Genomic DNA, 20,409 nt, shown 5'->3' on the forward strand with positions numbered 1-20,409 from the left:
TAAGGGCCGGTGCTAATCCCATCCCTCAAGACAGGTTTCCCATCCTGCCAGCCAGGGTCCCTTCCCCATCCCTTGAGCTGGTGCTGTAATACAAAGGTGCTGTAATATCGGCTTTCTCTTTAGGTGTAAATCAGGGGAATGACCAGGGTTATTTTCTATTTCCGCGAGGTATTTTTCTCTTGCTCTATGGCTTATTTCCTCTAACGTCGATTTCCGAAGCAGACTGAAGCGACAAACGCTCTTTGAAGCGGATCTTTGGCGCATAGTGGGAACAAGGAATTGCCGTGTTTTTTGCGTTGCCGTACATGATCACGTTGTGAATCCAGAGCCCCAAGCCTGCAGAACTTTGAAGCACTAAAACTGAGTTGCAGTGCTTGAGGTTGGAAAGGGCGTCCCCAAGGTCTTCGCAAGTGGTTTTGGGCCGCTGCTCTGTTACCCATCGTACAGAAGTCCGAGACGTTAGATGAGTAAGGGATGGAACTCACAAGCGCTGTCGCGGTGGTGAAAATCCACCCTAAGCTGCCCGCCATGATCCACCAGTTGCTGAGTACCTCTCCAAAGAGATGTCTCCGGAGCTCAGGGTCAATGCTCGCCTGCACGGCAGGATGGAAAGCCTGGTCCACAGGCTGTAGTACATGCAGGCTGGTGGGGCCAAAGATATCATAGGTTATCATGCTGTAAGCTGCAAGGCTAGTTATCAGGATTGATGGATGGCCAACAGCGCTGGCGAACCCGGTCGAGGGCAGATGAGTCGGTTCTTGGGGCCGGGGTGCAGGGGCAGCGCTTGGGGGCTCATTTGTTAAGGTGATTGTCGAAGTACTTGTTGTTGATAAAGAACTATCGGCAGGTCCAGATGCCTGGACTTTCACGTTGTTGAGCTTTGGAAGACGCAAGGAAAATGCCCCGTTTGGACTAATAACTGCATAGCTTGTGCATTGCGGCATCAATTTTAAGCACTTCATTTCCAAGTATATTACATCAATTTTGCTGAGTCGATTGTTTCCGAATTGCAAAAGATGGCCGGGGTATGCAACGGTCAACCACCTCAGAAGCTGGCGCTGGTAGCTGAACGACACAGCGGAACCTAATCCACGGAACTTGCAGCGAGCGACTTCCTTATTTTACCCTTGGATGGACGTCTGGATGAACTCGCCTGTCATGAATTTGCTAAATTGGTGCACAAGTAATTGCATAGCACGGAACTAGGGCCCTCCTCACAGGACGCACTAAAACCTGAAGAGGCTCATTTAGAAGCTACCGTAACGCACCGAGGGGAGAAAGGGTTTTGGGGACCGATGTCGCAGTTTACGGATGCGGAGCTCCGACTTAACGGGTTGGGGACGCTGTCTGTTCTCCATGATCACCTTATCTCCTACATCACGTTTTTGCTAGACCTGGAAGATGTCGTGCGGCTGTCCTGCTGCAGCAGAATCCTTCGCGTGTTCGCTTGCGAAGAGCCGCTGTGGCTGAGCCTTTGCCTCAGGCAGGAGGAAGGCATCGTGGAGTACAAGGTCAGATGGTCGCATAACGGGCACCTCGCGTTATGCGTAAAATTAGATTTGCAAGAGCTGTCAAGGGCGCAACAGGGCGGGATAGGACGCAACCACTTCCAAGCACGGAGCCATGAGTCAAGATCTTGGATTGAACTTTCCGTTGTTCCTTTCCGGCAATTCCTAAAAGTTATGTATTAAAACCTAGCTAAAGTTGCTTCCAGGCAGGGGCGTAGGCTGATAGGCTGAGCTGAGCAGCAGCGCAGCTGTTGGGCACAAGCCTACGCGGATACGCCCTCTCCTCATCCATCCCCGGATCCATCCGCCACCCCGCGTCCGTTTCCTAACTTTGCCCTCCCCATTCGTTCTTCCCCACTCTCCATCTCCCCCGGTCTACTGGAAAAGATCACACTCCGTTTCATTTTAACCACTGCACCTTTACAAATCAACACGTTTTTCAAAATCCCCACCCAGCAATCCCCACACCTCCGTTTGCACAATTTACCTCCTCCCCTTCAGCGAGTTTTGCTCCGGAACCATCTGGCACCGGCTCTGGAACTGTCTTGGACGGCCATCCTGAGTTTTGCTCGGAACCGCCTCTGAGGAAAAAAAGGTCCATGGCTCCAAAACCATTTTATACCTCCGGAACTGGCTCCATATTTTGTGCTCTCACCCAATTATGTACAGGCCAATTGGCGGCAAACGACTCTTGCTAGGTGCCGTGACAAACCCATACCACCACCTTCTGTGGAGGCTGTGGCGCGACCGCTGCCACCCCTGGCGGGCTTCTCCTCCCTGTTTTTGTACAAACGATGGTGGGTCGCTGACGAGATGTCGTGAGGTGGTTGGCTTGAATCCCCAGAGGTCCAGAGGTATGTGTACGAACGTGCGTGTTTTTTCTCGTACACTCTGCCGTACACAGGTACCGCTGTCACGTGGATCTCACGGGTTTCCTCCCCCCTCCCGGAGTGCCCACCGTGGAACGCGTGAATGCCGGCGCCATGTCGCCCGCGGACTTTGTCGAGCGGTACGACAGACCCGCCATGCCTGTACTGCTTGGCGGGCTGATGGACAGCTGGCCGAGTGAGTCGAAAAATACACGAACTTAACCCCGATCCTTGAGCGCGGGTTTGTGTGTATGTCGTGATGTATGTCCGGATGTTCGTCCTAATGCCCCAAGGGCATTGGTGCTCTAGAAACACAGACTGCCTATGTTGGCGGCTGAAGGGCGGGAAGTAGCGTTGCCAAGAGGCTGGGGATGCGACCTCAAGGATGCGGATACGGATGCAGATGCGGATTCGGCGGGGTTTAAAAATGGAAGGGACAGGAAAAGCAAGAGACGGGAGGCCGAGGGGGGAGAGGAGAGATAGGCAAGTCGAGCAGCTGAAAACATTTTCTTGCATGTGATTTCCCGGCACTCTCCCCCTGTCCCCTCCTAACCCCCCACCTCCATCCTCCTCCCCCGCTTCCCGTGGCAGTGTCTAGTTGGGCCCTACCCGCCCTGAGCTCCACCTTCCCCACCTCCCAGTTCAAGGTGTCCAAGCCCCACGGCGGCCGGGCGCTGATGACACTGCCCGCGTATGCGGACTACATGGCGAGGCAGGTGGGAGGGGGGAAGGGGGGGAGGGAAATGGCGGGGAGGGGGAAGGGGAAAAGAGGGGGAGAACAAAGTCATTGAAGTCAATTTGCAAAAGATAAAAGCGCGAATTAGACGTTATTGAATCGTCCGTTGATCGTGAATGAAAACCTGGGAACTCCTAACTGCCAACTGCCAACCGCCGCCAGGTCGATGAGGAGCCGCTGTACGTTTTCGACGCCGGCTTCGTTGAATCTGCACCTGGGATACGGAAACTGTACGACGTACCCCATGTGTTTGACCAGGCAGGTTCAAAAAGTTTGACCGGGAGGATCCCGGCAACCCCTCTCCACACGCATGTGTGTATGTATGTATGTGTGTGTGTCTCAGGCTCGGTCAAGTGAACAGCACATTATGATGATGAGGATTTAATTTGACCGTACACGTTAACTTTCGAAAAGCTTTAACGTAAATGTGGACATACATACGTACATGCATACGCACACGCGGGCGTCTGTGTATGCCTATACGTACGTATGTACGTATGTATGTTTGCACTCTTTCATATCCTGTATTATAGTGCCTTATGGCATGTAATAGCAGCAGCAGTAGTAGTAGCAGTAAGTGTTTCGTGGACCCCCACACCACCTCTCCTCGCCATTAAGAAGGCGTCCCCTGGAGCCTCGAGAACCCTTTACCCCCCTTAACTCACACGCACACACACACACGCGCGCGCGCATACACACACACACGTCCCCTCTTCACAAACACGCGACCTTGGCGGTATTGATTCCCCAACTGCTGCCGTCATGCCCATGATGTCCCCCCTTTTCCCCCCTTCTATCCCGCCACCCCCCCACCCAAACCCCCCATTCCCCCCACGCCCCCAGGACTATTACGCGGCACTGGGCGGTGCGCGACCTCCTTACCGCTGGCTCGTACTGGGCCCCGCTCGCGCGGGCGCCTCCTGGCACGTGGACCCTGCACTCACCTCGGCGTGGAACGCGCTGCTGTCGGGTGCGTGTGTGTATGTGTGTGGGGGGAGGGGGAGGGAGAAGGGGGGGTTAAAGACGAACCATTGACGATTGAAGCTGATACCAGAGATAGACGGTTACAGTCAAGGAGAAGAGTCAAATACTGTATAGCAGGGATGTTTTTACAGACCAATGATGACTTGGATAGTGGTCTTGGTGGCGACGTGGTCAGATAGGGGCGAGGGGAGGAGCACATACATACAGACTCACAGACAGACTCACAGACAGACTCACAGACATAGTGTTTTTAGGGTATCCCACACTCACATGCACACGAACCCAGTTCACCCGCGCCCACACCCCCGCTAACATCCCCCCTACCTCCCCCTAACCACTCCGCACTCGCACCCTTACCCTGCCCTGGTGCGCGCAGGCCGCAAGCGCTGGGCCCTGTACCCCCCCCACGTGAAACCCCCTGGAGTGGTGTTGGACGAGGAGGACGACGGCGAGGAGGTTCGCGTGAGTGATGACGGACTGACATCCCTGCAGTGGTATCTCGAGCTGTACCCCTCCCTGCCGCCGGAGAAGAAACCCATTGAGTTCGTACAGGGACCCGGTGGGTTTTAATCGGTTTTAGGGTTTTAATCGGTTTTAGTTGGTGGGTTGTATTTCCGTTTTTCAATCCGTTGGTGATGGATGAGGCCTTTAGTTGGGTGATGGGCTGTGACGGCTTTTAAGGGGATGGTGTGTGTATGTATGTATGTATATGTTTGGGGAAATGTGGCTGGTCGCAACTAATCCTCTTACTGCCCCTTCCCACCGCCATCCTCCCCGCCTTACGGATTTCCCTCCCTTGACTCCCTGTTAACCCCCTCTTCCCCCCTAAAACCCCCCTACCCCCTAAAACCCCCCCACCCCCTAAAACCCCCCTACCCCCCTAAAACCCCCCTACCCCCCTAAAACCCCCCTATCCCCTGCCCCCTAAAATCCCCCTAACACCCCTAAAAACCCCCTAACACCCGTAAAAACCTCCCAGGTGAGGTTGTGTTTGTGCCCGGCGGCTGGTGGCACTGCGTACTCAACTTGGAGACCTCCGTGGCGGTCACCCAGAACTACGTGGGCGCCGCCAACCTGGAGCGGGTGGTGCGCTACCTGGGGGAGGGGTCCGCGGCTTACCACGGGACAGCCGCGGCAGGGGGGAGCAGTAGCAGTAGCAGCAGTAGCAGTAACTGGTATCAGCCAGACGAGCAGGTGGCGGTGTGGAGGGAAAAGTACGGATACCTGTGGCCGGAAGAGGAGGAGGGAGGGGATGGGGAGGAGGAGGAGGCGGACGAGCGGATAGTGGACGGGGACGGTGGTGCATTGGGAGACACCGCGAGGAGGAGGAGGAGGACGCGGGAGGAGAGAGTTCCCCGAGGGGGCCGGAGGAGGAGGGGGGGGCTCAACGCGGTGCGGTGTGTGGAGCAGCCGACCGGGGAGGCGGCGAAAAGGGCCAGGAAGGAGGAACTTGGAGGGCAGGAGGTGGCGCGGCGGGTAGGGGATGAGGACGGGGGACGGGAGATGGGGGTTGGGAAGGCGGGATGCGGAGGAGGTGACCAAGCTCCCATGCCGCAACGTCCTCCTCCTCCTCCTCCTCCTCATCCTCATCGTCCTTCACTTCCTGCGCTTCCCCTTCACCCGAGTGGTGGTGGTGGCGGTGGTGGTCCCGGAGCACCGGTGGTTGTGGGCCGAGCTCGTGGCCTCTACTGCCGCAGCCTGGTGGGCCCGATGGCGGGGACGGGGACGGGGGAAGGAAGCGGGCAGCAAGCGAGCGAGCCGCAGCCTCGTGACCTTGTCACCACCGCTGTCGCCGTTGCCGCCGGCGGCGATGCTGGCAATGCTAGTGGTGGTGGTGGCGGTGGTGGCGGTGGTGGTGGTGGTGGTGGCCCTCCGTCTGTCCATTGGCGTGGGGAGCTGGACTACGTGGAGGTGGCGGTGTGGAGGCGGGAGCGGCTGCTGGGTCGCTGGCTTCGGCGGCTGTGGCTGGGTCAGCCGGACACCCGACCTCTCATCCAGGTGAGTGTGTCTCTGTGGTAATCTGGGCCGCGATACGGCTGCGTGTGCGTGCGTGCGTGCGTGTGTGTGTGTATGTATGGATGTATGGATGGATAGATGGATAGATGGATGGATGTGTGTGTGTTCACGACAACAGGGCCGGGTGGGCGGGTATGTGGGGGGGGGGGATCTAGGGTCTAGGGGTTTAGGGGTGGAGGAGGAATGCAATGGTACAAGCGGCCGCACACCACGAGGTAGGGGTAGTGGTGTTTGCTCGGTGCTCTGCTGCTCTGTATATGATGTGTGGGACAGGGGGGGGGATCTTCACCCGAGGCCGCTACCCGGCGAAACCCTGTGCCTTCCCTGGTATTTCGGGACACCCTCATCTAGTCACCCTAGTCAACTTCTCAGTGCATCGCTCAGGTTATATATGTATGTATATATGTATGCATATATGTATGTATATATGTATGTATATATGTATGTATATATGTATGTATATATATGTTGCTCTTTGTCCGCCTCTCCGACTCCTAATGTGATTGATCGGTACAACTGGCTGGTTGCAGGATTGCCTATTTAAGCACCTCTACGCGCCATTTTGGCGGGAGGTCCTCCTGGCAATTGCCGGCCAGCTACCACCAGGCGTGCTAAGGAGGACTGCCAGAGAGCCCGGGGAGGGGCAGGAGGAAGAGGAGGAGGAGGTGAAGGTGGAGGTGGAGGAGAAAGAGCCGGCAGGAGGGCGGGGAGGCAGCACCGGCAGCGGCAGCAGCAGCAGCAGCCGCGCCCACACCGCTGGCCACGGCGATCCCGTTGGCGGTAGCTACTGCTTTGCTAACGGTGCAGGCGGCTGTAGCACCAGCAGTGGTCGGGTGAAGTGGCGGCCAGAGCCCAACTGCCTGGAGCTCATCCCGCTCGTGGGGGCAGATGCGCTCGTGTTCCTGTACGGCGGTACGGCAATCAAAATTTTCGTACACGAGGTACGATACGATAATCAATAGCATATACCAAGAAAAGCAGCTTGTACGCACGTTCTGTGGGCATGTGTAAAAAAGCTGCTGTGTATATATGTTTGTGTTGCTGTTTATACTGTTTTTTAAATCCACCGTTCACATAAATTACAAATGAGAATTCGACATTGTGCAAGACCTGACCTGAAAACCCCAACCCCCTTGCCCTGCCCTGCAGGTTCCCGCGACGAGGGGCCTTATGTGCGCCTTGGAGGCGCGTGCGCCGCGGCTGCTACTGCCGCCGCCCAAAGTCACAGAGCGGCCAGCAGTAGCAGCAGCAGCAGCTCATCAGCCGACAAGGGGCCCGTTGCCACAGCCGCTGGCTTGGGGAGCGGTGGCGGTGACCCTCACACCCCGAAACTCCCCTTTCCGCCCTCCCCCTCGCCCTCCTCATCATGATGGGGCGCAGGAGGAGGGCGAGGGGGAGGGGGGACCCGGGGATGGAGATAAGATGGAAGAGAGGGAAGCGGGGGGGGGCCTGGAGCAGCAACAACATGGGCTACAGCCACATCCACATCAAGAGCAACAGCTTCTGTATGTCGTACAACAGCAGCTACAGGTACGACTCTCCTGCGCGTTGTTTTCAGGCCGGGTCACGTAGAGTCCCCCCTCCCCCGGGACCCCCCCCCTCCGAGCAATACACAGGGAGGAGGCGGTGGTGAGTGGAACAAAACCCAACCGGACGCCCCAGGACGGGCGGGGGGGGGGAGGAGGGGAAAAGACGAACCACGCGCGAGTGAAGCTGCTGCCAAGGAAAGAGGGAGGGGGAGAGGGGGGAAGGGAGCCCATCATTATTTGGTTCACATCGTATCCCACTATCGGCAATCATCATCATCATCCGTGGTCCGGGGCCCAGTTGCAGAGGACCATGTTTATTAGGGCGGGCCCCGGGGTCCCCCTTCCTCCCTACATCTCCCCCAACTTATGGCGCGGACAGTTCATTTCTGATTTCCTTGCGTTTCCTTGCAACCCCCCTAGCTAGGTGGGAATCGGTATGACATCCCTTGGCGCTCTCGACCCGCTCTCGCTCCCTCGCGCGCGCGCGCGTGTGTGTGTGTGTGGCCCTTTTCAATATGGTGTTAGGGTTTTAGGGTTTTAGATTGGCCTGTCGGGTCGCACCCCGCTCCACCCCTCACGCCACACCAACCGCCCTCGATCGAATCCCCCAGGGCTCCCTGGTGCTTCAGGAGCTGCTGGATTCAAATTTGGAACTAGGTTTGGATCGAAATCCGGATTTGGGTTTGGATCCAGGGTCACCATGTAGGGGCCTATCGCCCCTCTACCTCATCTCTCTGGCCCGGGCGCTAGGGGACCTGCTAGGGACCATGCATGCTAATGCAGCGGCGGCGGCAGCGGCGGCGGCGCCGACAGCGGCAGCGGCTGACGCCGCCGCCGCAGGTGCCGCACCACACCATGTCGATATGGCGCCGTCAGTTGCAGTCGCGGCGCCCTGCGGAGTGGAGTATTGGGACGAAGTATTGATGCGGGGACATGCGGTTTGGCACAACCGTTACCAGAGTATCTGGGTTTCGGGGCTGGGCCGAGTGAGTCCAGCTGCCGCCGCTGGGGGGGCCGCCGCCGCCGAAGGCGACGACGACGACGACGACGACGATGATGACGAGGTTGCTGCCACTAATTCCATAAATACTGCTACCGCCACGACAACTACTACTGCTAATGCTACTACTACTGCTACTGCAAACTCTACGGCCGCCGCCGGCGGCAAGAAGGTTCGGTGGCGCTGCCCGGTCCCGACGGACAGCCCCTGGTGGCCGTTCGTACAGCATCTCCGCGCTCGGAAGCGGCAGCTGCTACGCGGGCTGGCCGCCTCCATGCTCCCGGCCTGGGTCAAAGAACAGCTACCCGCCTACCTGCCCGAGGATCCAGCTGAGCTGCTGGGTTTTGGATTTGAATTTGAATTTGGATTCAGCGACGGCGGAGGAGTTGCTGCAGCGGCGCTGCCGCCGCCGCTGCTGCTGCACGGTGACGTGACAGCGCACAACGTCATCGTGAGCGAGCCGCCGCCGCCGCCGGGGCAGCGGCAGCGGCGGCGTCAAAGCGACAGCGCTGGCGGCCCCGCTGCCGATGGCTCGGAGGACGTGGCGATGGATGATGGTGGCGGTAGCGCCGGTGGCGGTGGCGGTGGCGGTGGCGGTGGCGGTGGCGGTGGCGGTGGGTGCTGGCGACCGCAGTTGAGCTTGGTGGACTTCTCTGACGCAGGTCACGGCGACCCGTTGTACGAGCTATTGCCAATCCTTGCGTCGTGCTTGCGTTGCGACACCGCAGCGGCGGCGGCGTTCTGGGAATGCTACCGTCAGCATGTAGACCCGGGGCAGGTCTGGCCGCCGCGGCGGCGGCGGCAGTGCCGCTGGCCCTTGCATGTTGCTGCGGCTGCCACTGCTGCTACGGCCAGCGCCGACGCCGCCACCTCCACCGACGGCGACGCCGACGGCAGCTGCGGCGAGCTACGGCTGTCGTACTGCGCCATGTGCTACTGCCTCCTGCATGAGGAGGCGGAGCTGTTGTTGCAGCGAGTGTGGGAGGCGGAGGGCGGTCGAACTGCGTCGTCGTCGCCGCCGCCGCAACCGCTGCCGCCGGTGACGGCGGCGGCGGCAGCAGGGTTTGGCGGCGCGGCTGACGCGGCGGCGGCTGTGCAGAGGGCCCAGCGGCCGACGTTGGAGTCCCTGGCGGAGCGGTTGTGGGGCTTTCTAGATGGGTGAGGAGGAGGGTATTATAACACGACTGTTTCAGAAAAGAACCGATCGGGGGATCATGCAGATCCCGGTTGATGTACCCTACAGGATACTACAGAGGGTTTGGAGAGTGTGAGGGCTATGGTTGAGGTTGGGGTTGTCCCGGACTTCACCGCGGCTGGCAGCACACCGCGGTCAGCTAGAAGTGCCACGCGCTGCCGCAGCTGCTCCACAATCAATCGCCTCCTCGGCCTCACGCCTCGAATGGCCGCCTCCGGAGACACCCGAACGGACGGCGCTGTCGTGGCGCTGCCCTTCAGCAAGACAGCAGCCTTAGCTGGATGAGGGGGGTCTTAAGACGAACCACTGTTGGCGAGTGAAGCAGATAGAGGAATAGACGTACAGTCCAGAGGGGAGAAGGGGGAGGGGGGGGAGCACGGGGAGGAAGGAGTTGATTAAAGGAATGAATGCCGCCGCCTACCACCACCGGGGGCATTACTTTGCTGTCCCGCCACAGGCTTGGTGGTGGTGGTGGTGGTGACGATGGTGGTGACGATGGTGGTGGTGGTGGTGTTGGGGGTCCCCGGTGCATGCCGTGCTGTTGTCGTGCTGCGGTACCCGCCGGGGAGAGAAATCACGATTGCTTGTGCGTGTTGTTGTTGCTGTTTTTTATTTTTTGTTTCTGTTGTGTTGGGGGGCAGAAGGTGTGACGGAGCCCGGCGGGGGGGTCTTTACCGTGCTGCTCTGTTCGGGTGAGCTGTGGTGTGGTGTGGTGTGGTGTGTTGTGCTTTTGAGGCTGGCTGACCGGGGGCCCTGCAGTATTTGCCCGTATTAGGCCGTAATGGCCACGTGGTGGTGGTGGTGGTGGTCGCGGCTGCAGTGATGGAAAGCGGAGGTGGCAAAACGGGGGGCAGCGGGCCTTATTTAACTGCGGCTGGCAGGCGCCTGTTTAGGCAACAGCATCCACAGACTGATATAGCTATGTACGACTGTACTAGACGGTACAAGACCAACGCTGAACTGCTGAGCAAAGCACGTTTGTACGGCATGTACTGCCAAGAATGAAACCAACTCAAAACCTATCAACAGCCAATGCAAAACAACTAAAGAATTCCAAACAAAACCCTAAGGAACAACCCGTAGTGACATCTCTATATGTGATACGAACAACAACATACAGAACCGATAATAATTTAAACACGACGGCGGCCTACCACAGCTGAATCGAGCGTACGTCTTGTACAGCGCCTGCACGACACCATAAACCAAGTACGGCATTTGCGCATCCGTACTTATCACTGCACTAAGGAAACAAGGTATTGCTACTGATGTTATCAACCTGGAGCGACAACAACTTATGGGGTGCCAATTGTCAAAGCCGCATACGTGAACATGCTCCTCTTGCGGGCCCTTCCTCGTTGTACTGCATTTCATTTGGCCGTTATGTCGTACCAGGCAATGCATCCTTCAACATGCTCAATCGGATCGATGATATTTGCATTTTGCATTTTTTGTTTGTGTGGGGAAAAGGGGCCGCCCTAACGCAAAGATTTTCGATCATCATTGTCGTACAGGTGCACGCACGTGGCGCACACCTTTTTCAATCCACAGGAATGTCAAACAGAATGTTCACACGACCCGCGGGCGGGACCTGTTGGCCTCCGTGCAGCAGCGGCAGCTGCGACGCCATGTCGTCGTACGCCTCGCCTGTCGTACCGCCACCAGCGTCATAACCTCCACGTCTTTCCTCTTCAGCGCCGGCGGCGGCGACGGCCACCACCGCCACCCCCTCCTCCCCACGCTCCGCCGCATCCTCCACGGCGCTGGCGGCGGCTTCCCTCTGTACGGCAGGGTCGCTGAGGTCCGCTGCTCCGCCGCGCATGCTCGTCAGCTCGCTGACGGTCATGGTTGGCCGCGCGGGCGGTCGCCCTTCGTGGTTTTCTATGGAGAAGGCTGGAGGCCCCTGGCTGGGTCGCCTACCGGACAGGCCGGACTCGCCCGCATTCGGTGTGGCACACGTGACGGCCAGGAGGAGCCGCCGCCGCCGCCGCCGCCGCTGCTGCTGCTGCTGCGTGACGGCGGCGCCGCCGCCGCCACCGCTGTCGTTACGCTGCGCGACTAAAAATATTGCCGAAGTAAGTCGCTGCTGGGCCCGGGGAAAGATTGAGGAGGGTGATGAGGAGAGAGCGGCGAAGCGGCCGCGCAAGGTTGAGTTGTTACTTGCCATCGTCGTCGCGGTAAGGGGGTCAGTGGATGCGGGTGGATGCGGGTGGCAGTGGATGCGGGTGGGCGAGTGTGTGGATGAAGGCTCGTGGCTGAGGCTGCTGCTGCAGCTGCTGCGGCTGCGGCTGCTGGTACCGCTCAAGACAGGTGGAGGAGAAGCTGAGCGCAATAAGATCAACGATAGAGCAGCATGTGACGTTTAATGCTGTGAGTCTGCGCAGGTGGTTTTGGGTTTCGGAAGGGATGATTTCTATGATCATGTACCGGGGCAGACAATTAGACAAGGTTACAGAGATGCTGTTGACGGGCTTGTTTTCTTGCTTCTGTTTATTGGACCCTAATAACAATATTAGCACATGCTTGCGCTTGATGAAAAGCAGGAAAGTTGTTGGCGTTTCCGTTTCGGAAAAAGCTTGGGTTTAGTTTTTGTTGCAGTATTCTTAAATAATCCACTTTTTTCCATTTCTTTTTTTTCTAATTCTTTAGAGCGATCTGGTTACGGATGAGCTGGATGAGCCTGTGTACACATCGACCCACGGACCCGCCTCATGGGAAAGCGAATTGAGGTGGATGATAAGAATTTAAGTCTGTAGAAAACGATACTTTTGAAGGCATCTCCTAGAGAAACTAAGGAGTGCTCTCCGGTAGTAAAGGGTGCGTGAGCGCGCGTGGTAAGCGGGTGCCTCTATAGTTCTTTGTTTCGAGCGCTGTCACAGTTGTAGTGGAAATTTCAAGCTACATATTACTAAAATTGGAAGCGGCTTTCTCCGCGTGTAACGTATTCGCCCTGCTCTCCTTCGGGAAGGGCAATGAAATGGACCGACGAACTGGGGATGTGTGCAGCTCCTATCCAAGCACTAAAAATACTTTTCATAACGTTAGAGTTTAGAACAGGCACGTTCAGCGGCAACGGCGTATATGCTACAGCGCAGGTACTGGGGTCCGCAAAACATAAGCCGAAAGCCAAGGAAATTTAAGATTCCACAGATTAACAGTTATACCGAACCCGTCGCGCTATTCCGCCTGGCACGCGGTTCGAACTCAGCACCTGCGGGTCCCACCCTGCAGGTTCGCGCTTTGGCCGCTGCCGGCCACCAGGTCTTCGTCGTTAGCGCCGCACCCGCACACGCCAAGCCCCCGAGTGAATCCTACGGCGCCGTCAAAATTCACGAGGTGTGTGGGAAGCCCCAACCCACCCCCCGCATGTCGTCTCCACCATTACATACAAGGTCTCTCCCGTTGGGGGCTGGACAAATAGGGCCCGGCGTCACGCGGCGGCGCATCTTGGCGTTAAATGATTCGGCGCTGCACTTCACACGCCGGTGTGTTCCGACACCCGACACGGCTCAGCAGTCCGCACGCAAGCTGCGGCTCAAGCTGTGGCCCCGCTCCATTAGTGAGAAATAACCGACGCAGCGAGCCTTTACTTTGTTTCTAGGGTAATTTTCCATCGGCGGGAAACTACTGGGGCGGCAAAATGGGAAGGGGGAAAGTTGGTGATGGACGCGACGAAAGGGCTTCTCGCGCCTCCAGATTCGTTGCATCCCTCAACCCCCAACCGCTAACCGCAAACCGCAGGTTCCGGTTAGCTCCTGGCATAGATTAGATGCCGGTGCGCCCTGGCGGGAGTTCGCCGCCGGGGTGACGGAGGCGGTGAACGGCGGTGACGGCGGCGGCGGCGGCGGCCTGGGTACGGCAGTGGCGGCCTTTGCACCTGACGTCGTGATGGCTGTGGACTGGAGCGCGCTACAGGCAGTACGGAACCTGGCACCGTACTGCGGTGGCGCGCCGTACGTGTACCTGAACTACCGGGTGTTCACTCGTACGGCGACGGGACCGGATCTGGAACACATTCGGGGGTACGTATCCGTTTGCCGGGGGTTACCTGAGGGTGGGAGCTAGCTGGATGGACCGAAAGATCTCTTGTGTAGCTTTGAAAAACGTGTAGCGGACAAGGCCGCGGCCACGGCCACTTGCACGTGCACTCCTCGGCAGTTGGTTGTTGGATGGTTTAAGCAGCCTAGATTGTTGCCAGGATGGGTTAATGTCCGGGGGCCTGGCTGTGTGGTCGGCACACGGGTCGTTCCTCCCCAAACCCAACAAGTTGAAAATCCACAAAACCCTAAAACCCGCCGGGGCCCCCTCTATCCACCCCTCGCCTCACGACTTCCTCACCTCACCTCACCACACACAGCATGGAGGCGGCCGCGATGTCCGAATCACTGCTGACGGTGGCCCTCAGTCGCAGTGATGCCGACTACCTGGCAACCCACGTGGCAGTACGGCACAACGGGACTGACTCAGGGTTGGCATCACCATTGTCATCATCACCATCAGCAACACCACCACCACCACCACCACCAACAACAACAACAACAACAACATTACTGCAACCCGGACCACCCGCAGCAGCGGCGGCGGCGGCGGCGGGGGCGGGGGCCAAGGCACGAACACCCATCACGGTGCGATGTGGGGTGTAGGTCAGCCAAGTGGGGGAAAGGGGGGAGTGACGCGGTGGATCCCAGCAATGGTGATGTGCACGTGTACGCTGTGTGTGGGGGGGGGGTGTTGCAGAGGGCTCCAGACTCCTGAAGAGTAGAGCCCATGAGTATATACTGTGGAATACGTCTTATATACTGATGTAGTGCACTTACTTACATACTGATGTACTACCCTCGGAACCGTACGAGTGCTGTGCAAGGAGTGGGTGTAGGAGTCGGGGCTGGACAGTTCCTGAAGACTCCTCCTCCCTGTCCTTTCGAGGGCCTTATGACCGGGCCTATGCGACCTAGGGGGTCGTCCAGGGGCCACACGTGTCGGTGGATAGATAGCAGGCTAGAGCACCGAACTGGACCGAACCACGGGTCAACTGCAGGTGTTGCTTCCGGCTCTACGGGAGGATGTACGGCAGCTGGAGCCCCCGGTCGAACTGGAGCTTCGGCCCGTCCCGGCGGTAGCTGGCGAGGGGGAGGTTGGAGGCGGGAGCTGTGGCGACAATGTGGCCGCGGCGGCGGCGGCGGATTGGGCCACCAGTCGGCCGTACTTGTCGTGCGTTGTACGGCTGAGCCCTGAAAAGGAACCTGAGCGGTGCGTGTGGGAATGTCGAATGCTGGATGTTGGGGCAGAACAGGCTGAGGGGGGGTTGGCAACGTCGGCCTTGATGGTCCCCTGGAGTCGGGGCAGGGAGGGGGGGATTGACGGGGACTTTAATAACCCACTTGGACAGATACCTTGTCGTACACATAACTCCAGTGCCAGGCTGTGGCGGTGGCCAGCCTCATCAGCCTCCCATGTAAGGGAGGAGGCCTAGCTACAGTCAGCTGTCCGAGCTACAGCCAAGCCTCTTAGCCACACCCTCCCTCGGAAGGCTCAGGTGCCCTCTCCTTGCTCTCTCCTTGACGCTCTTAACGCCCTCTCCTTAACAGTATATCCCCCAACATGATGCTGTTAGGCAGCCGCATGAACCCTTACTGGTCCGCGTTTGTTTTCATTTTCATTTTCATTTTCAAAATTCCCCGTATGATCCCCAGAGCTGTGGCCGCCTCCCTGCCCTGCCCTGCCCTGTACCCCCCGCCCTCCACCTCCCGGAGCATCAACATTTGCGTTCAGCTGGTATCATCCACGCTGATCTTTGCCGTATTCCTCAGTAATGATAATGCCGTACCGCGCCATTTCCCTTCTCCAATCCCGCTCCATGTTCCCGTCCCCTTCCCTGCCCGGTACATATGTACATATGTATGTATGTACATGCGTATGTATGCATGTATGTATGTGCGTATTACATCTCAGGTTCATAGCCCTGGTGGAAGTGATGGCGGCAGGGGGGTTGCTGGAGCGGTACGGCATTACTCCGCTACTGCTAGGAGTGGCGAACGACCCGTATGCGCAAGTGGGTTCGGAGCACCGAGGGCCCATGCTATGGCTGTCGCAGCAGCAATAGTTTAAAAGATTCGTTTTATAGTTGTGTGCTGACGGTTAAGGGCAAAAGGCTCGGGCTGAACTTAATCACAAGAAATCTGTTTTGTGCTCGTTTGTTCGGTTTTTGTACTCGCGTCTTGCTTGCTGTGTCCGCTTTTCTTTATCTTTACTTATTTTGCAGGGCCTCAAATCACGGCTACGAGCTGCCGCGCCCGGCAGCGTCATCCAGGAGAGCTTCATGGGTCCTGCAGAGCTGGCGGCGGTGTACCGGAAAACGAGGCTCAACTTCCATCCATCGACGTACGACGCGTACGGCATGACGATTGTGGAGGCCGCATCACAGGTAAGGATATGTGGTGGTGGCGGTGGTGATGGAGGATGGATTGGGTCGTGGGCGTGTTTAGGACATGTGCGTGCACGGCGCTCGAACATGGAGCGTTTTTGAAAGCCGTACGGGCTCCAAAGCTACGACTGTATGGTGTGACTGTCGTACATTTGACTGGGACTGGATATAGCAAGGGGACTGTAGGCCCTTATTGGGAGTCCCTGGGCGGGGCATAGCTTGTATGGCCGAAAAGCATGCATCATTTTTGAACCATAAGGCGGACGATAACTTAGGGTTTCTGGGCAACCTTTTACACTTTTTGAATTCGATTTTCAGAACCGGATTAAGTTTTATTGTTAGGAAACATGTTTTCTGTTGGGTTAGCTTCTGAAAGCATGGAAGCATGTGATTGCGATCTGCTCGCAGGGAGCACCATCGGTGGTACATGATGGCGGGGGGGCTGTGGGCGCCGCGGACCTCCTGAGGGGTCACGAAGGGGAGGTGTTCCTGATCGATTTGACGGCCCCGGCGGAGAAGGTGGCGAAAGCGGTGTCGCGGCTATTGGAGCTGCCTGTGTCGCTGGTGGCCACATCGGGCAGGGCCATGAGGAGGGCTCGGTCGTGGGATGAGGCAGCGAATGCAGCCGAGTTAGTGCGGTTGGTGCGGGAGGCAATGCTGCAGGGCAGCGCTGGATAGTATTAGTGTGTGATGGCGATGCAGATCCATAGAAATAATAATAATTATTATTTCTGCGTGAAGTTAGTAGTTAGTCTGCGGTTGGTGGATAGATTCGACGGGTGTAAACTGCGGCGGTTGCGGTCAACGGCGGCCGTACAGGAGTACAGGCAACCGGGATGCAATTTTGCTGGTTGCGCAGTCTTGGTGTTTCCTTGGAGGACGACAGCTTTTACAAGATTTTTGTGATCTCAGTTGGAGCTGTTATAATTGCGGATGTATGAACATATTTATATGATAATGACCACCAAGGTCAGAGTGTGAGCCGGTCAACTTCAGCAAGGTGCATGCAAAATGGCAGAGGTCAGAGCTGCTGTTAGAATTCGGCCCCCTATACGGTCAGGCGGTCCACCGCTATCGATTAAAGGACAGGTGCGCTCAGTCAAAGTGAAACTAAGGCAATGGCAGATCTATAACCATACTCAACACCTTTCCTGCAGTATGGCCAATTTGCTTTTGACTATGTTGTTGAGGAAGGTGCGAGTCAGGAAGTAACATTTACGGAGTGCATCCTGCCGCAAGTTAACAACTTTCTCCAAGGAACCTCCTCCACGGTGCTAGTCTATGGAGCCAGTTCAACCGGTAAAAGTTATACCCTTGAGGTGCGCTTATGGTCGCAGGGTGGAATGGGTTGCTGTCCGTAAGACATGGCAAGCAAGTTGTTGTGGCGCTAAACAGCGCCACTGTAAGGGAAACAAATAACTCACGATGGCCCCCACATGACAGGGAGGCCCGCCGTCCGCCCGGACTGAGGGGGCTATCCCGCGTGCAATGCACGCCATCTGCAAGAACCTGGCCGTGGTCCCCAAGCACCGTTACAAGCTGTATGTCACATATTGCGGTAAGAGGCTGGAAGGGAAACCCCCGGCAGGCGTATAAGCCTTGTTCAATTCCGGCAACTGCAGCCCGTTACTTGCACGGATGTATTTCTCTCCCGCAGCGCTGTCAGCTGGCATCGAGGCTCAGATGGTCGATCTGTTGGCGCCTGGGTCTCCGGCTGTGTCCCTCAAAGATTCCTCAGCAAGCAGTGCCCTGGCCCGGCTGCTGCATTACCAGGTACACATTAAGTTCTGCCATATTGTATCACCATGCCCGTAACTATGCTTCCTTCGCTCGCTTTGACCGACATGGCTGACCTATTTTCGATCTACACCCCATCTTGATACAACCGCGGGCGCTGCCACTGTGTCCGTCGCCTGTAGGTCGATTCTCACGAGGAAATCTACGAGGTACGCCTACTGGTTTCTCGGTGCCCTTACGTATTCATAGTTCGGCCAGATGATTACGTGGCGCAGCCCCCCAAATGCACCCGCCCGCGTGAACATTTGCAATCTCGTACCCGCCAATCCGCTTTCTCTCTTTGTCCATTCCAGCCGCGCCCCTTGACCTGCTTCAACCTCGCATGCATGTCACGCCCCCTGCACAACCCCGACCTTGCTGCCGTCCCCACCGCCCTTTCAAACGGCGACCTTCAGGTGCTGCGCCAGGGCCGCACAACTCGCGCCGCCGCCTTCGGTGGTGGTGGTGGTGGTGGCAGCGCCGCCGGAGCCGGGCCCACGTCCAACAGCGGCGCCAGCGCCAGCGGCAACGGCCGCGCCTCCCGGCCGGTGACCTCCGCAGCGCATGTGATGCTCAACATCCAGCTAACGGGCTTTGCCGCCAGCGGTGAGCAGCTCGCCACCAACCTGACCTTTGTGGAGCTGGCGGCGCCGGAGGCCAAGGTGCGGAGTAGCATTGCAACCGGGTGCGGGGTGCGATCACACCCCAGGATGGGACACCCAGGCGCCCAGCTGTCATTAAGGGCTTCGCCAGGACCTGCATGAGGACATGGCGCTGCTGTTCCGGCACAGCTGAGCTGAGCTAAGCTGAACTGGCGCGGCTGCGTAGAGGGCTTCCGCATTAAGCCCTGCACGACACAGCATAGCATGGCATGGTGCTGGGAGGGCTTCGTAGACCCCCAGATAGGCCCAGGGGCACAAGTAGGGAGAAGTAGCCCATACCACCATATGCGGTTCCCGATGTTCCCGCAAGCGTATCTGTATGATAACAACCCCACACCTCTCATTGCATGTCCCGGCCCAGGACATGATGGGCTACCCTGCCACTGCAGACAGCGGCCTCACCCGCTCGCTGTCGCTCGCCTACGCCAGCCTGACTGCGGTCGTCACGGCACTGCGCGGCGGCTCCGGCGGGAACGGCAGCCGCCCTACCGACTCTCCGTCTCGAGGACACACGCACGTGCCGTGGCGGGACTCGCCTCTGACGCGCTGGCTTAAGGGCTGCCTGGACGGCTCGGGCAGCATCCTTGCAATTGCGACGGTGGCGCCGGGGCCTGAGGTAGGAGTCGGGGCAGGAGGTCTTAAAACGAAGACCGGGCTCTGGCAGCGACGCCGTATGCTGTGAGGGTGTGTCCGTAACCTAACCCGCTGTTGACTCGGTAGTTGATGGTTGAATTATTGCATGGATAACCCGCACCTAAGAAGCTTCCTGCCCAGGCGGAGTCGATGTTTTGAACTTAGGGTTTGCACCTTCGATCTTCGCTGCATCTTACTGCAAACAATGTTTTTTGCCCAGGCTGCTGCCGACACGCTGGCGACGCTCAGCTACGTGAACCGGCTGCGCTCTGGCCCCAAGTCTGATGGTCTCATCGTCACGGCCACGTGGGACAGCTCCGACCCCGCAGCATCGGCAGGCCTCGAGGCGGCAGTCACACAGGTGGAGCTGCAAAACTCCCTACAGCGTGCGGCACAGGCGCAGCGGGAGCGGCAGGAGCGAGAACGGGAGCTGCAAGAAAGGCAGCGGGAACGGGAGAGGGAGAGGGAGCGGTTCGGGAGTCCGATCCCAGTTCGGGCGTCGCCGTCCATGGCGGGGGCGCCGCCGCCGCCCCCGGCTGGGTCCAGGCCGCAAAGCACCAGTCGGTAAGCTTGCGGTTAACTAGGAATGTACGCATTCTGCACATCTGTTATGAAGTGGTCTTGGCTTGGGCTTGCCTCGCACAGCAGAGCGCGGCGCATGGCTTTAGGGCCTTCCTTGCCACGGCAAAAGTCCCTGGCACAACCCATCCTATGCCAGTCTAGCCACGACCAACCGGGATCAGACTTGCCTACAACCTACGGCGGCGACTTCTTGTTCGCTTGCTTGCTTGCCTGGGGCCTCCAACCCCATCAGCGAGCGCTTTCTTGAGTCCGCAATCCGCGGCTTCTTACCAACCCCCCTTTGCAATACCCCACCCTCCGCGCAGCAGTGCCCCGGCCTCCAGCCCGCGGCGGCAGCTGGACCCGGAGTCCCATCTTCAGCTGCCCACCGTGCAGCCCTTCCGGAGCACCGAAGTGGTCTCCTTCTCCACCCGCGGTGGCTCTTCCCCCCAGCAGCTGCCGTCCTCCGTCTCAGCACCCCACAACATGCAGCCCCAGCATCCGCAGACCTCAAAC

The 20,409-nt window shown here is 58.2% G+C and overlaps 2 protein-coding genes across 2 annotated transcripts in view; both read left to right on the top strand.

The window, feature by feature from the left end:
- Window positions 1-4,472: 4,472 nt before the first annotated feature.
- Window positions 4,473-5,147, top strand: VOLCADRAFT_38221 (uncharacterized protein; the record flags this gene model as incomplete). The annotated part of the gene is made up of 3 exons (XM_002955781.1): window positions 4,473-4,505; window positions 4,551-4,656; window positions 5,077-5,147. Coding segments are annotated over 3 exons (210 nt in total), but the record flags the coding sequence as incomplete, so codon positions are not given.
- A 12,125-nt stretch (window positions 5,148-17,272) lies between these two features.
- Window positions 17,273-20,409, top strand: part of VOLCADRAFT_96773 (uncharacterized protein) — a gene marked incomplete at both ends in the record, with an annotated part of 14,178 nt that continues 11,041 nt past the window's right edge. The window contains 9 exons of the mRNA XM_002955782.1: window positions 17,273-17,350; window positions 17,419-17,580; window positions 17,705-17,819; window positions 17,919-18,034; window positions 18,181-18,207; window positions 18,454-18,699; window positions 19,061-19,315; window positions 19,553-19,896; window positions 20,220-20,307. Of these exons, the coding sequence (XP_002955828.1) occupies window positions 17,273-17,350; window positions 17,419-17,580; window positions 17,705-17,819; window positions 17,919-18,034; window positions 18,181-18,207; window positions 18,454-18,699; window positions 19,061-19,315; window positions 19,553-19,896; window positions 20,220-20,307 (1,431 nt within the window). The remainder of the gene's footprint in view (window positions 17,351-17,418; window positions 17,581-17,704; window positions 17,820-17,918; window positions 18,035-18,180; window positions 18,208-18,453; window positions 18,700-19,060; window positions 19,316-19,552; window positions 19,897-20,219; window positions 20,308-20,409) is intronic.

This window comes from Volvox carteri, assembly GCF_000143455.1.
Source record: "Volvox carteri f. nagariensis unplaced genomic scaffold VOLCAscaffold_55, whole genome shotgun sequence".
Lineage (NCBI taxonomy): Eukaryota > Viridiplantae > Chlorophyta > Chlorophyceae > Chlamydomonadales > Volvocaceae > Volvox > Volvox carteri.